General features: G+C 48.4%; 3 protein-coding genes across 3 annotated transcripts; all 3 read left to right on the top strand.

Moving 5' to 3' along the window:
* Positions 1–3,876: 3,876 nt before the first annotated feature.
* LOC135375183 (uncharacterized) lies at positions 3,877–4,791 on the top strand. The gene has a single exon (XM_064607901.1). It carries the CDS (start codon positions 3,877–3,879, stop codon positions 4,789–4,791), a length of 915 nt encoding a protein of 304 aa, XP_064463971.1.
* A 6,616-nt stretch (positions 4,792–11,407) lies between these two features.
* LOC135375200 (uncharacterized) lies at positions 11,408–15,054 on the top strand. The gene is made up of 2 exons (XM_064607919.1): positions 11,408–11,540; positions 13,591–15,054. Exons 1-2 carry the CDS (start codon positions 11,493–11,495, stop codon positions 15,001–15,003), a joined length of 1,461 nt encoding a protein of 486 aa, XP_064463989.1. The 5' UTR covers positions 11,408–11,492; the 3' UTR covers positions 15,004–15,054.
* LOC135375182 (endothelin-converting enzyme 1-like) lies at positions 15,044–15,775 on the top strand. Its single transcript, XM_064607900.1, has one exon. It carries the CDS (start codon positions 15,044–15,046, stop codon positions 15,773–15,775), a length of 732 nt encoding a protein of 243 aa, XP_064463970.1.
* Positions 15,776–16,263: the final 488 nt, after the last annotated feature.

The following is a 16,263-nucleotide window of genomic DNA, read 5'->3' as shown; positions in this document are numbered from 1 at the left end:
AGAATGGTTTATGGCAAATGGTGGTTCTTCACTTCATTTCCCGCAGTGTTATATGGCCTCGTCTTCCTGATACCATATCTGGCACGCAACATAAATTCCTTATCTGAACAATGATACATGCTCTCTGTGGATTATTCCTATAGCCATAAACTGCAAAGAGTTTTGAATGTGCATGTTGTATAGTACCTTGCTGGACATGGAACATGGAACACAGTACCAAGATGATATAGGTAAGACGGTCCTCTTGGTATGTATCAGTCTATAGGGTGGTAGATACCTTGCGGTAGGTGACACGATCGTCCCCGAAAAGATGTCCTTAATGAAAATGAGAACTAAAAGAGGGCCCATTACTGAACCCTGAGAGATTTCTGAGGTTACAGGTGCCGGGATTCAATTCAGTTCAATTAAATTCAATACTTTGTTTTAGTTTCGGTTGGAAAGGGAAGCGAGAAGCTGAGGTTCTATGTTCCTGTCGGATTCGAGCACGTGTAGATTCCTGCGGACTGATCCAACGGTTCACGGTTGGTAACGCTGGGACGTTGAGAGGCGAAATCGGAATGAACACGTACCGAGAAAGGATAACCAGAAAGGGACACGAGAGTAAAATTTCGAACCATGAAGACTGTGCCACAAGGTATAGGCGATTGTTGTCAGTGCTTCGTTGAAGTATTAGTAGTATGCGCTGTGGGAGACTTGATTCCCTTCGCCACCATGGCGGTGCCACCATCGCGAATTTTTCCGGTCCCAACAGCTAAGCCGTCTATCAGTGGGTGGCGCGTGAGCAGAGGGTTGCGTTTTACAACCCTTGCGATTCCAATGTGCCAGTGTAGAGGAGGCGAGATTACCTAGCACCGGAACGGAACCATGGGGCCTCACCAGCTCCCGTGGCTCAGTGGTTAGCGTGCTGGCCATGTCACGTCGAGACTGGGAGGTACCCGGGTTCGAATCCCGGTGCCGGCTGTGCTGTCTGGGGTATATCCTGGGTTTTCCTCAGACGCTTTCAGACATATGTCGGCACAGTTCCCCTAGAAGTCGGCCCAGGACGCACATTTCCCCAGGGCGTCAGTCGTGACGTTGCCCACATACGTGAGGCCGACAACGGCAAGCCCTTTCACCATCACCAACACCAACCACCACCATGGGGCCTCGGGCTCAGCTACCCTGCGTATAGAAAAGGAGTACCGAAAGGGTGTCGCACAAGAGAAATACAATTGGAAATTTATTAAAGTGTCCCTCGATTTGCGTCGTACTCTTGCGGTGGTGCTTGCTGACTAGGAAGCAGCAACAAACATTCGGATGGGACGCGATCGCACCAATCCAGCAATAAAGTACTTTACGGATGACATCACGACAAACAAGTCCGTCTGTACCATGCGCTTCAAGAAAGGAGAAAGCCTATTTGAGCAGAAGTCACCTACAGGAACCAGGAGCTACCAATTTCACAGCTGCCTATTAATATTAAAATCAGTGTATGCAGAATAAAGGGGTTCACATTTCGGCACATAGATTTTTTTTTTTCTGGGAATGAATATACCCAGCAGAAGCGGAACCGGTTCAACCTGGTATGAATCGTTATTTTTTTTTTTTTTTTTGCTCCGGAGCAGAACCGGTACGGGATCGTTTATGATAGAACCGGAACGGAAACGGGAACGAAAAACTTTTCGGTTCGACACCCTGGTCGTTCCCATACTTTCTGGGATTCCAGCGTCCTGAGAGGAAATAGCTCAACCCATTACGTGAAATGATCGGTAACCACAGACAAATACTGGTAACCTCTAGGACTACGGGGAAAAGGTGCCAGGCCCAATTGCTCTAAATGGGCTCTATGCGCCCAGGGGGGTAAACCACCACGAGGGTTTGCTCTCCGGCGTACGAGCATACTTTGTTACGTCCTGCATCATTCCTGCCCATTTCGCAACACGACACAACTTTTCATAAGTTCTCCTGCCGATGCTGTGACATGCGAAAGTCGAGTCAGGAAAGTAACGTATGAAAGGGTTACGCAACTTCCGTTGCACCACGACTCTAAATGGGGATGCACCGTTGTCCTCATCCGCCTGGGGTAAGTATCTTACCAGGATGCCATCCTCGCCCAGCAGATAGGAGTCGTGCCGTCCGTCAGTCGTCCCCGTGTCCGTCGAGTCTTGCTCAGCTATCCATTCCCACACCCGCTCACAACGGTCGTCCGCGACCTGAGCGTCTAAGGGATGCTCTATGCTCACGACCGTGCCCCAAGACGAAGATGCGTCTCTTCCCACTTGTGCTGCTGCCAGAAGTTAAGAAGGCGCCTCAGTGCCTTCCTCTTCCCCCTCCGGCTCGGGATAGCCCGTCTGCTACCACGTTCATCGAGCCCCGCGTGTACCCCACATTGAAGGAGTAGCCTTGAAGTGTCAGGGCTCACCCGGCAAGAAGACATTAAGTCGATGATAGTCGACGCATAACCTTGCCGTACTATCACGTTTCGGAGCCAGAAACACAGGAAATGCCCAAGAACTATGGGACCTTTCAACTGGACCATGTTTCGAGCATTAAGGCGGGGTCCCATAGCCTCGATTTGAGCAGCAGCAGCAGAGCAACAGCAGCGGAGCAGCAGAGCTGCAGCGACACGAGCGGTCCCATAGCACTGGGCGAGAGCAGCAGAGCTGCCGAGCTACAGAAATTCCCTGCTGCTCTCGTATCCGAATTTTTGGTTGCTGTGCTGCCCTGTTGCTCTGCAGCCTGAGCAGCCGGTCTCGAAAGCCAATCAGGAGGCTGGTTGGTATTGTTTTCGTTCGACGGTGTTTAGGGTTAGCAGGGCGGTGAGTGACGGCAGAAGGTTTGTTTTTTTTTTGTTCCGTGATTTGATTCTGAAGATCTGGATACGCTTGTGATTGCCAGTAGTTTGGAGCGAGTGTTCAATCATCGGGACTGCGTGAAGTGCGCATTCAGGACATAATTCAGTTCATAAGTTCAATAAAGTGTTCGACCGAACCTACGTGATACATATGTTGTGTACCAGTTGTAGCTACATGTTCGCTTGTTTTCTGGAAAGTACTTCAAAACGCGTGACCTGATAACGTACAAGCAAATTACTTTCACGTCCATGCCGTGTGAAAACCAAACCGAACAAATTTCTTGTGGTCGGTATTGCAAGACCTTGCTAGGTGGTTGTAAATGAAACTGACCTTGAAAAGGGTTAGATGGAGATAGACAACGTTCAGACAACAAAAAAAGGTTCGACAGAGATAGATAATGAACCCATTCCTTGTGAAAACAGGCAGAAAGCAGTGAATACTAGAAGAAGGGGCCTTTGTTTTCGTTAGACAATTTTATTTCACTAATAGCAACGTACGCATTTGACAGTCACCGTAAGTCAAAATATCGAATACTATAGTAAAGAGGCAATATTTATACGTCAAAATCCCGTAGAAGAATCTCCGGAAAAGCTTTTGCATCGATACCACGGCTTCTAGAGAGAAAAAATAGCAACAAAACCACAAAAACACCATGCGTGGAGGCTGATGGTAAAATCCTTATATTTTTCAAGCCAAAATTACTTTGAAAAAAGTGGATTTTTAAAATTTATTCTACGAAATTAACCTTCAACGTTGCAGACCTTGCAGACCAAACAACAGTAATCCTGGCATCTATTTCTCACCCCTTCCTCACTACTTCAGCGCCACTATCGGGGAAAAAAAGAAAAGTATACAAATTTTCGAGTTTATTATCTAAAAACTTCGTATTTTTGGGACGTATTTTACATCGTAACCACTAAATCAACATATATTACACAAAACAACAGCAATATTTCACAGAAAATCACACTTTTATAACTTTTCTAACCATAGCGACAGTAAAGCAGACGACACATCTCGAGAAGCTCCGCAAATGTCCGTCATGAACCTCTTCACTCTCGGACGAATACTTACGGACACTGAAAAAACAGTGACATGGATTCACGAGAAAGGATTGGTCCCTACCACCATGATATGCCCCCGTTGTGGCCACCAACTAGTGTCCAAGCCGTGCCAGCGCACTTTCGGTCGCTTTCGGTGCCGCCGCAACCACCCGGAATTTTGCCAGTCCACCACTATCGGGACCTGGTTTGAGAACACTCGATTGGCGCCGGAGCAAGTACTCGTACTCACCTACTGCTTCGCAACAAAAATGACCTTCCGGCAAGCAGTCAAAGAAGCATCCCTGGACAGTACCATGTCCGAGGCGACAGTCACGGACTGGTATTCGTATTGCAGGGAAGTGTGTACTGACTCCCTTTCAGACGTACACAGGGGAAAAATCGGAGGCACAAACCACGTCGTAGAAATCGACGAATGCAAAATAGGCCGACGCAAATATCAACGTGGTCGTGTTGTGGAGGGAACCTGGATCCTGGGCCTTATCGATGTGGACACAAAGGAGCTCCGACTTGCCATTTGTCCTGACAACAAAAGGGACAAAAACACGCTCCTTGCCCTCATCGATGCCAATGTGGAAAAGGGGACCACAATATGCACTGACTGCTGGAAGGGCTACTGTGGACTATCTGCTGAAGGCTTCCAGCATATGACCGTCAACCATCAGTACCAGTTTGTGGACCCAGACACCGGTGTGACCACAAACCACATCGAGTCACAATGGAGGCCACTCCGACACAGGCTTGCCAGAGGAGGAGTGACCAGCGACAACATGGCACACCACCTCACCGAATACCTCTGGAGATTGGACTGTACAAACAAACATGAAGACCCTTTCGACAGGATGCTCAGTGACATTAAGCGCCTGTACACACCTGGACATCGCACTGAAGCCTAGAAGTGACACTGTAAATATTTGTAAATACTTGTAAATATTTGTACATATTTGACGGACCCCTTTCGGGTGACCGTATGCGGTTGGGTACTACCCTGCACCGCACTGATGAGCCCCAATTAGGGTGAAACGGTCACCCTAAAGCCACTCTTTCAACGTGTGAGATACATAAAAACCTAACCCAACCTTGGTCAGTCTTGACTTGAGCACATTCTTCACAAACTGACTGACTCTCCAACGTGTGAAATACGCAAAAACCTAACCTAACCTAACCTCAGTCACGGCGGATCACAGTCTACATGGGCCCTCTCGACACATGGAATACGTGTTCACCAGACCCAACCTAACCTCAGTCACGCCGGATCACAGCCTACATGGGCCCTCTCGACACATGGAATACGTGTTCACCAGACCTAACCTAACCTCAGTCACGCCGGATCACAGTCTACATGGGCCCTCTCGACACATGGAATACGTGTTCACCAGACCTAACCTAACCTCAGTCACGCCGGATCACAGTCTACATGGGCCCTCCGACACATGGAATACGTGTTCACCAGACCTAACCTAACCTCAGTCACGCCGGATCACAGTCTACATGGGCCCTCTCGACACATGGAATACGTGTTCACCAGACCTAACCTAACCTCAGTCACGCCGGATCACAGTCTACATGGGCCCTCTCGACACATGGAATACGTGTTCACCAGACCTAACCTAACCTCAGTCACGCCGGATCACAGTCTACATGGGCCCTCTCGACACATGGAATACGTGTTCACCAGACCTAACCTAACCTCAGTCACGCCGGATCACAGTCTACATGGGCCCTCTCGACACATGGAATACGTGTTCACCAGACCTAACCTAACCTCAGTCACGCCGGATCACAGTCTACATGGGCCCTCCGACACATGGAATACGTGTTCACCAGACCTAACCTAACCTCAGTCACGCCGGATCACAGTCTACATGGGCCCTCTCGACACACAGAATACGTGTTCACCAGACCTAACCTAACCTCAGTCACGCCGGATCACAGTCTACATGGGCCCTCTCGACACACGGAATACGTGTTCACCAGACCTAACCTAACCTCAGTCACGCCGGATCACAGTCTACATGGGCCCTCTCGACACATGGAATACGTGTTCACCAGACCTAACCTAACCTCAGTCACGCCGGATCACAGTCTACATGGGCCCTCTCGACACATGGAATACGTGTTCACCAGAGCTAACCTAACCTCAGTCACGCCGGATCACAGTCTACATGGGCCCTCTCGACACATGGAATACGTGTTCACCAGACCTAACCTAACCTCAGTCACGCCGGATCACAGTCTACATGGGCCCTCCGACACATGGAATACGTGTTCACCAGACCTAACCTAACCTCAGTCACGCCGGATCACAGTCTACATGGGCCCTCTCGACACATGGAATACGTGTTCACCAGACCTAACCTAACCTCAGTCACGCCGGATCACAGTCTACATGGGCCCTCTCGACACATGGAATACGTGTTCACCAGACCCAACCTAACCTCAGTCACGCCGGATCACAGTCTACATGGGCCCTCTCGACACATGGAATACGTGTTCACCAGACCCAACCTAACCTCAGTCACGCCGGATCACAGTCTACATGGGCTTTCTCCACACATGGAATACGAACTCAGCTGACCTGACCTAACCTCAACCACACCCATTTCCTCTGATTCATTTGTGCCTCTGCTAATAACTTTCAATATTAAACTTTCAATATTAAATTTCAATACATTTCAATATTAAATGCTGCTAATAACGTTCAATAATAAATTTCAATGTTATATTCAATACATTTCAATATTAAATGCTGTATTCCAGACATCTACAAACAAACCACGCATGCAGTTTTCTGTTTTACATCACAGTTGGCCCTAGGAGCTTTAACTATTCTAATAACCCTGCTCTACCTTTCGTTTCAAAAGAAGATGAATGTCGGTATTCACACGATTCACACGTATCGTCTGGCAACAATGACCGTAGCGTACTCCTGCTAAACTTACATCCATCCGTGCGCTTCGGGATCGATGCAAAAGCACAGCCGACTACACATCAACGAAGAGTCAATCAGGTAATACGAGGCTCAGACCACCACCACACTCATCTCAAAATTCACTTATGAGCTCCAAATCCACAATATATCTCTCACACAAACGCCTTTCACCTAGGATTGCGTTCCTAGGTGTGTGTACTAAAAGGCTTAGCCGCTGCGTACGCCTTCGGAATGTGCGAAATGTAAACAATGCCACAGTTGCTAACACGCTTTGTGTTTCCTAAGCCGCTGCTGCCGCTAATTCAAAACGAAGCTATGGGACGCCTCCACCAGCAGAGCAGCGGCAGCAGAAAGCTGCTCTGCTGCCATGTTGCCGTGTTGCTGCTGCCGCACCGCTGCTGCTTTGCTGCTGCTGCTCGCATAAAGCTATGGGACCCGGCCCTTACGTCAAGAGCAGCGTCTAATAAGGCACGCTTATGTGCACTCAATGGTCTTGGACTACAACTCGAGGGCCTTGCGTTACCGGTGTCTGTGCTATGCTGTAACACAGGTGACTTACCTGGTTTCTTTGGAACCAACAGAAGAGGCTTATGTTCAAGCCCACTGGCAGTGCCGAGAATATTTCGACCTGGAGCAAGACCTATACGAGACCTATATAAGACTTGGAGCAAGCAGTAGCAACGTAAGAACAGCGAGCATTAAAAAAAAGAACCCTTGAACATTATGAGCGGTTTATTTACGTCCATGCTATTATCCGCGCCTACAGACGTTATGTGTCCCTACTGAACCATCTGTGCACCAGGCCAAGTGAGACGATTGTAGCTGATAGTGAATCTGATAGTGCTCATAGTGATAGTGTACATCATGTGGTCCCTTGGCGTGCAAAGTGAAGAGCGAATCTCCATTTGGCACTTCGATTTAAAGGGGAAAAAAACGGCGTGAGAGAGCTTGTACCCGGAAAGCACGATACGCAAGGCTGCGGTGTAACTAAACGCCTACAAAAAAGAAAAGGATACGCTCAAAGAAGAATGCCACTTGGATGGCGGATATGCCGCGCGGATGATCAGGCAGCCTGTGTGTTCTCCGCAACCGCAGCTTCTTCTCTTCAATTTTCATGTTTCATGTGGCCGTCCGCGGTGAATCGTGTGTGTGTGTGTGTGTCGTTCTGCACAGCTCCGGGGGGCGTAGGGAAACAGCACTTCTACTGAGTCACTCTTTCGGATGTGTATCAGCTTGCAAATGTATGTGTGCTGGTGCCTCCCAAGGAACATGAGTGGGTCTATATACAGGGTGTTCAAAATTAAGCTTTCACGAGCGCTACGCAAACACAGCGATGACAGGAAACCGGATGATAACTTTACGCTACTTGTGTAAGAAACAGGTGCTCCAAATTATGTACCACCTGTTTCTTACTCAAGGACCAGAAAAAAAAATAGCACTAGTTTTGTTTTGTTCGCGTATTTATAAAGTGCTAGTGTAAGCTTAATTTTGAACACCCCGTATATATATATATTCGCTTGCTTCTTTGCTACATGGTGCTCAAGCTCCTTCAAAACAGCTGGGGTGGCCCAAGTCAGTTACAGTTAGGCTCACAATAAATATTCATTGAGTGGAAGAAGTATCCAATGCACTGAAACGTCTCGCATCCTATACGGGATCTACAAGAAGACTGTAGCGGGCGAGCGGGCGGTAGTGCCAGAAGCCAGCGCCATCCCGCGCTCATATCGGAAAACACGCGGCACACGCAGAAGTATGAGAGCGCGCTCGACGTGACACGCATGGTGAGCTAGAAAGTGACAGCCATCTATAGTATAGAGGAGGCATTGCAACGACCATGTCAGACACCCCTTCCGCCTTGGAGGCTAGCGCTGGCGCTACCCATCGGCCCCGGTATTACTTTCTTACTTCCTCCATTACTACAATACATTTTACTTCAGCTTACCTTAGCGTTTTTGTACAAGCCGTGGTACCCCACGGGAGATGCTTCTTTCTGAAGTACATTATCATCATCATACTACGTGTTCGCATAAGAGCTGTTGCTGTCGTCTGCTACGGTGGTGGTGGCGGTGAAAACAGTGAAAGGGCTCGCCGTCGGTGGTGGTGGTGATGTTGAAAGGGCTTGCCGTTGTCGGCCTCACGTATGTGGGCAACGTCACGACTGACGCCCTGGGGAAATGTGCGTCCTGGGCCGACTTCAAGGGGAACTGTGCCGACATATGTCTGAAAATCCTCTGAGGAAAACCCAGGAAAAACCTCAGACAGCACAGCCGGCACCGGGATTCGAACCCGGGTACCTCCCAGTCTCGACGTGACATGGCTAGCAGGCTCGCCGTCGTCGTGCGTCCCCTTCTGCGCGTTCAACGTTCAAATCTCCATTGTCCAGTCATGATGCAAATCTCGCGGACCGATGTGTAGCGCACCTAGCGGATCGTGCGGTCAGGCTCCCCATAGAGGTTGCCGATTATGACATGGTCGTTGTAATCTAATAGGCCGAGCGCACCAAGAAGGTGGAGGAAGAGGACGAGCGATTAAGGTAGGAGCATTGTGCTGCAAAAGTTGACGTCTGTTGGTACCCCGATGTATATCTTCTCATGGGTCAGGAACTTTCTCTTTGAAAGGTCACTTCAGTGCTCAGACCAACACCTTGTCTCATCGTCCCAGGCCCTGCACAGGGGAGTGCCTCAGGGGGCTGTTCTGTCACCATTACTCTTTATCATCCTCATGAGCTCCCTCCCTCTGGACCCGGGCATCTTGACTATCGCCTACGCCGATGATGTCGCCTTTTTTGCCTCGGCACACTCCTTGCACATTCTCTACACTAAGCTCCAGGGACATGTTGATCGTATACTAGCGTGGACTTGTGAAGTCCACCTCTGTCTCAAAATCCTAAAGTGTGCGGTGCTCCTGATCCCTCCTCCTGGCAATCGCGGCGCGACGCCCCACATTGAGCTGATGATCGGCAACCAGAGCATCGACCAGACTACCACACTGAAGTACTTAGGTGTATGGTACGACGACCGTTTGACCTGGTTGATTGACCGTGACCGTTGACCACGTTGATTACATCAGTAAGAGGGCCTCTGTTGCCTTAGGCTGTCTTCAACGGTGCGCTAGCGTCCGTGTGGGTATGCGTCGGAATGCGTTGCTCTATGTATACAAATGTTACGTTCGCCCTATGCTGGAGCATGGATGTGTCATCTTCTCCCATCTTCCTGACTACCGGCTGAGGAAATTATTTATCTCCGGGGGAAGGCGATACGCTTATGCGTGGGCCTTCGTAAGTTCACTGCCAACGATGCTCTGTACCTTGAGTCCCATGTCCTGCCGCTGAAGGATCGCTTCCGCCTGCTAACCGTGAACACTCTGCTCTCATTGTTGCAGAATCCCCTTGCTTTAGAGCATAATGACTCTCTCAAATATATGCGATCCTGGATGTGTAGACGATGGCGGAAATCAAACATCCCTCAACTCCTCTTTGCTCAGCTTCTGCTAACTCCGTTGGGCGTCTCGCTTGTAGACATTGCCCCACCTATGCCCCCGCCAGTGCCAATTTCCGTCCAGGTTCTCGATATATTTCGTCCCGGCGCGAAGCACACCTCCTTGAATCATCTGCAGACTGTGTTGAATTGCCATTTTTCTCGGTTCTCCGATCACCGCATCATCGCAACTGATGCATCTGTCTCGGACGAGCGGGCCGGTGTGGGCATTGTCATCCCACAACTTGACGCCCGTTTTCCTATCCGCTTGCCCGACTATACACCTGTTTACGAGAGCGAGTTCCTGGCAATGGTCCTCGCACTACTCAAAGTGCCCCCGCTTTTCTGTAAGGCACTTCTCATATCCGACTCCTCATCTGTGGTATCGGCCTTGGACTGTCGCGATCGCTCGTTGTTCCCAGTCCTGGCCTCACTCGCCCCCTCTCACACATCACACCACATTGGGTTCCAGGCCATTGTGGGCTCCCGCTCAACGAGGCTGCTGACACCCTGGCGAAGATGTCCCTGTCCGGCCCCGTGCTTCCTATCCTCCCGCCGGTTGCTGCCGTTGTCCGCGCCCGTTACAGACGTTATCTATCCCTTGCTCGGCCTCCTCAGCTCGGCTATGAACACCTGTCTTTCGCTTGGAACCCGAGCTATTGCCGCTCTCGTCGTGCAGAAGTCTGTCTGACGCGAGTTCAGTGTCTTGCCCTCCCGCTTAACTTTTACCTCCATCGCAGAGAGTTGCATCCTTCCCCAGGGTGTCCCGAATGCGGTCACGACGAAACCCTCCAACATTTTGTTCTCGACTGTAGTACCTACCGCCGCCTTCGCCTACAGTCCCTCACCCTTCCACTGCTAAGGTTCAGCGTGCCTCTCTCATTATGCGCATTACTCTCGTTCGGAGCGTCCCATACCGGCAAATGGAATCCCATCATCGCAGATAATCTCATTTCATTCGTGGCTGGCTCCAACCGGTTCTGGTCCTTAGTGTCACTGTCACACTCATATCATAATGTATTAGCCCTGGCCAATCTCCCTTGCGGATCGCGGCCATCTTCCTGGGGAGGAGAAGAAGAAGACGAAGAAGAGCCTCGTCGAAGGTCGAGAAGGAGGAAGCTAGAACTTTCCATTGATCCACTGGATTAGGGAAGTTTGCTTAAGGCTTTTGTCGGAACAAATATTACAAATGAATTCCTATCCCTCTCCGTCCTCTGGGGTGATCTGCAACCCATCGGTGAGTCGAGTCTTCTTAGACTAGTACACGCTACGGAGTACTAATACTACAACTCCTTGTACCAGTAGTGCAGGCTAGCATAAAGCGCTAAAACCTTCTTCCGGTTACTTGGAGATGTGGAATGGCATACCATATAACACCAGCGTATGCGGATGTATAGTTCCGTGTCGGGACCACTAGCGTTTTTTAAAAGTAGAAAAAGAATAAAAGTAAAAGTCTAACGGTTTTACGTGAAAGAGAAGCTAGTTAGTATCGAAATTAAACAGGGATGACCCTCGTATATCGCGTAAAACGTATAAAAATTAAATTTTATCGCCCGTTTCTTGAAGGCGATCCGCCATCTTTACTGAGGACCTCCTGATCTAACCCGAGGCATAGTCTCGACGCCCGCCACGCCTAGTGTGAGCCGGGGGGGAGGGGAGAGGCAGACCCTCTGCAGGCAGTCTGCAGAACCTCATCTGAGGCGATCCTACCTCTTGCAAGATGGCATGTTTCGAGTTTGTTAGGCTTAGCATTCCCGTGCTTTTCCTCCTGTAAAAGTGAATCAGATGGGGGTTGCTGAAATGCGTATAAAAAAAATTCTACACCGCAGAATTTTATAATTCTCACATTTTTAGATTCAGTATATGACGTACTTCCACTTCTATGCGATATTTACTTTCCTAACGTATTCACTAATTTTTGAAAACGAGTGGTCCCGACACAGAACTACAACTGCGCATGCGTCCCCGTCCCGTCCTTTATCCAACGAAGTACACTGGCAATATGCAATCGTATCCATTCCGCTTAGCTTTCACGGAACCTACGCTCGTCTTCTGAAAGGAAGGACATTTCGATTAGCTGTGTTCGGCAGTTCATGTCGATATGGCTATAGATCGTGAGATAGTTTTCCTGACTGAAAGTGTTTTCTCTGTCTTGGAATAAGAGGGATTGCGTGTTCTTGGTATTGCCACCATGATGTCACCCGATGTTGTATTAATTTTTTTCAGAGCGCCTCATAGTGGTACATCGCGTGCGCTTATATATCACCGGCCGTTCAAACGTTTATTTTTTTTTTACAGGCGTGCACATTAGATCCCTTGCCGATGGTTGTGACATATGCCGGATATTTCACAAACATTTTCTTTGCGAATAATCTGCAAACGGCTTACGCTATTGAAGAAGTTCCTGTTTAGCAAACACTCTTTGAGACGTCGTCTACGTGCTGTCTGGTGATATCGGACGGTATCAGTACCTCCGATATACCAGTTGCGACACCTTAGCAAGAAAATGATCACATTTAGTGATTTTTTAGTGACTAATTCGTTTCGCTTTATTATTGCGCGAAGCACCAGAACAATGGGACATCTGGCTCAGCTATCCCGCGTAGAAAAGGATGCCTTGTGGCTCTCATCTCCTGTCAACCCAGTGTTTAAAAAAATCGTTGATGAACGTGCAGTTGAGAGCCGCGTAGTTGACTGCATTGCTCCGAGCAAGACCCATGTACATCGAAAGCAATTAAATACTCCAAGATAAAAAAAAACATCCTTTTTTACCCCCCAAACTCTCTCCCTGATCTACGGCGAAGAGAGCGAATGCGTCCGAAAAAATTATGAACATGAGAGAACTGATGTTCTGAGGCTGGAACAACATAGAAGGGACAAATACATAAAGGGCCTCAATGTGCCTAATGTATGTATTTATCCCTTCTATGTTGTTCCAGTGAGCAAGTAAGAGTGAAAGAAGGTTGAGTGAGAGAGAGTGGCAGGTTTGTCCCTTCAGATGACGTACCCTGAAAGTCGCAGGGGAGGCGTGTTAGCTTAGCTCTATTGGTAGAGCCCTGGACAGGCAATCCAGAAGATGGGGGTTCGAGTCCTACAGCTTTCATCAAAAATTATGTTAAGAAATCTCGCTACGGGCTGCGCTCGGGTTCACCCTGTATACTTTGCAGGCTTCTCCCATTCTGTCCACGCCTTCTGGCAGTCGCTGATAGCCACAGTTTCTTCGCGGCGCTAACGTGGAGTCGAAGCGAAAATTCTTGACAGACGGTACTATTCCCCCTTTCCTCTAGGAATTCGAGGAGGCGCAAGAAAGAGTCAACCGCTTCCAGAAGCTCGTGAAGACAGCGACGTTCATCGTTGCCGCCTCTGTTGTGGTACTAGCCACGTGGTATTTCATCGACCAATCACAAACATCAGTCACAACAACCCACGCCAACGCGACAACACTGCACGCAACAAAAGACAGCAAGACGGGGCGCACGACTCCGGTCAATAATCACGAATCTACGGGCGAGAATAACGGCCATACGAGGCCTGAAAATGTGTGTGACACTGAGGACTGTCATTTCATGCGTCGCTTGATTGACCTGTCTGTCGACAAAAAGCTTAATCCTTGTGACAACTTCTTCACATACGTTTGCAACGGTGCCGTTCGAAGTATGCAAGGTCTGGCTTACGGATTTCACGAATACGTATATGCGAATCTACAGAAGAGTGCGGAACAATGGATGATCAATGGAATAATACGACCAGGGAAACAAAGTGGATACCAGAAAGTACTCGCTTTTTATGCCTCCTGCGTCGATACAAGACACATCACATCAGAGAAAAACTACATGGAGACATTTCTTAGGAAACGAAAGTTGGCGTTGATCGAGCGCTTAGATTTTGACCCGTTGAAGAAGCAAATAGAATTCATGTTGATTGGGTTATCGATACTGTTTGAATATAATATGGTGTCTTACAGTGCGGCCGGTCAAGCCTATATTTTATTGCAATACAAAGAGGGCGCGGCTAAGACTATGGCAGGCGAGCCACGTCCAGTCGATGAACGAAAATCCATTGTGGAAAAAATTTTAAAATTTGTGTTTTCTGTTGACACCATAGACGAACAGACTGTAAATTCCATTCTGGAGGCCGAAGACAAAATATCGCAGCTGACGGACGATCAAACAGAGTCAACATCTATCACGTTTCCAATGTCTCAAGTAGGATTCACGGAAGGCAGCGATGAAAACATGTCATCACGGTGGATCCAAGCACTGGAAGAACACAGATCTTTGCTCGGGGATATTGATACGATTACCCTTCAGATGCGAAGATCTCACGTTTCCCTTCTTCACAACATCTTCGGGAGCACTCCTCTTATCGATAAACATCTTCTGCAGACGTTATTTGCCTGGATAATAACTTACGACCTGTATGAGCTGTCTGGTTTCCTGGAATCAGCAAGACAACCTCACACTGTCCGGGTGTGGTGCTACGAATCCGCTAAGAGGACCTTCCCGTCGGTAGCGACTCTTAAGGTGTTGCATCAAATCGTCAATCAATCCAGAGTGGACGCTGTCAGAGAAATGGCTGATTACATTTTTAAAGAAATTGCTGCATCATTTAAGACGTCCCAGTGGCTAGACAATCCTACGAGGGAAGCAGCACTAAAAAAAACTATCACTGACGTCAAGAATAATCGGCTACCCGTTTAATTTGTCGTCAGGAGAAGCGGTCGATAGGTATCTGGAGCCAATGCAGGACTTGACGCCTGACAATTTCGCAAAAAATATTGTGCTGACAAGGCAGGGCGGAGCTCGAATATTCTGGAAACGGTTTCGACAGCAGGATGGTTACATTAATGCGATAAACACTGTATTGGACTTGATAGGCATTAATGAAGTTGTGAATGCCTTCAATCTCGCTCAATACAGCGCAATTGTCATACCTCCACCCATTATGTACGCACCATTCTTCATATTCCATGGGCCTCCAGAAGTGAACTACGCGGGTCTTGGAGCAACTATTACCCACGAATTTATGCACAGCTATGACAACGAACGTATGTTTTCCGACAACAGCACCGAGGGAGTCACAAAGAATAGCCTGGCTGCTTACAAGAAATTAGTCGGATGTCTCCAGTCGGTTATCCACAAAGCACCCAGAGCCAGAACGTTCGAGGAACGCGAGAAGGAATACCTCGCCGATGCGTTGGGAATACAATCACTTGAGAGAGCATGGAGAAAAGCAGCGGAAAGCACAAGCGTTACACTTGGATATGTTAGAGGCTTCACGAGAGACCAATTGTTCTATGTGTCCTATGGCATTACATGGTGTGGTATTCCAAGCTTACAGGTTTCGGTAACCCACCCCGACTTTGACGAAAGGTGCAACGTCCAACTCATGAACTCTGACCACTTCAGTCGAGTCTTCAACTGCCCACCTGGGTCACCCATGAATCCGTCAGAGAAATGTCGCTTTTGGTAGAGAATGGTTTATGGCAAATTGTGGTTCCTCACTTTATTTCCCGCAGTGTTATACGGCTTGGTTTTCCTCAGACCATATCTGGCACGCAACATAAATTCCTTATATGAACAATGATACATACTCTCTATGCATTATTCCTATAGTCATAGACTGCACGGAGTTTTGCATAAGTGCATGTTGTATAGTGCCTTGCTGGACATGGAACTTGGAGCCCAGCACCAAGATGATATACGTACAAGGTCCTCTCGGAGTGCATCACAGTCTAGGGTGGAAGGTACCGGAAGGTGACGCAATTGTCCGCGAAAAGATGTCATCAATGAAAATGAGAACTAAAAGAGGGCCTAAATAGTGGTATATATAACATCTCGTAACAATGGGCTGCTCAGGTTACATGCGACACGCACGATAAGATATCTCAGAAAACAATGGAAATGATGTATCGATAGTGTGTACAATAGGTTCGCAGGTTTCAATAACATGCGCCTCCA

This window comes from Ornithodoros turicata, unplaced genomic scaffold (genome assembly GCF_037126465.1).
Source record: "Ornithodoros turicata isolate Travis unplaced genomic scaffold, ASM3712646v1 ctg00000838.1, whole genome shotgun sequence".
In the NCBI taxonomy this organism is placed as follows: domain Eukaryota; kingdom Metazoa; phylum Arthropoda; class Arachnida; order Ixodida; family Argasidae; genus Ornithodoros; species Ornithodoros turicata.
Note: the sequence above shows the minus strand (reverse complement) of the source record. Positions and strands in the feature narration are given on the sequence as shown.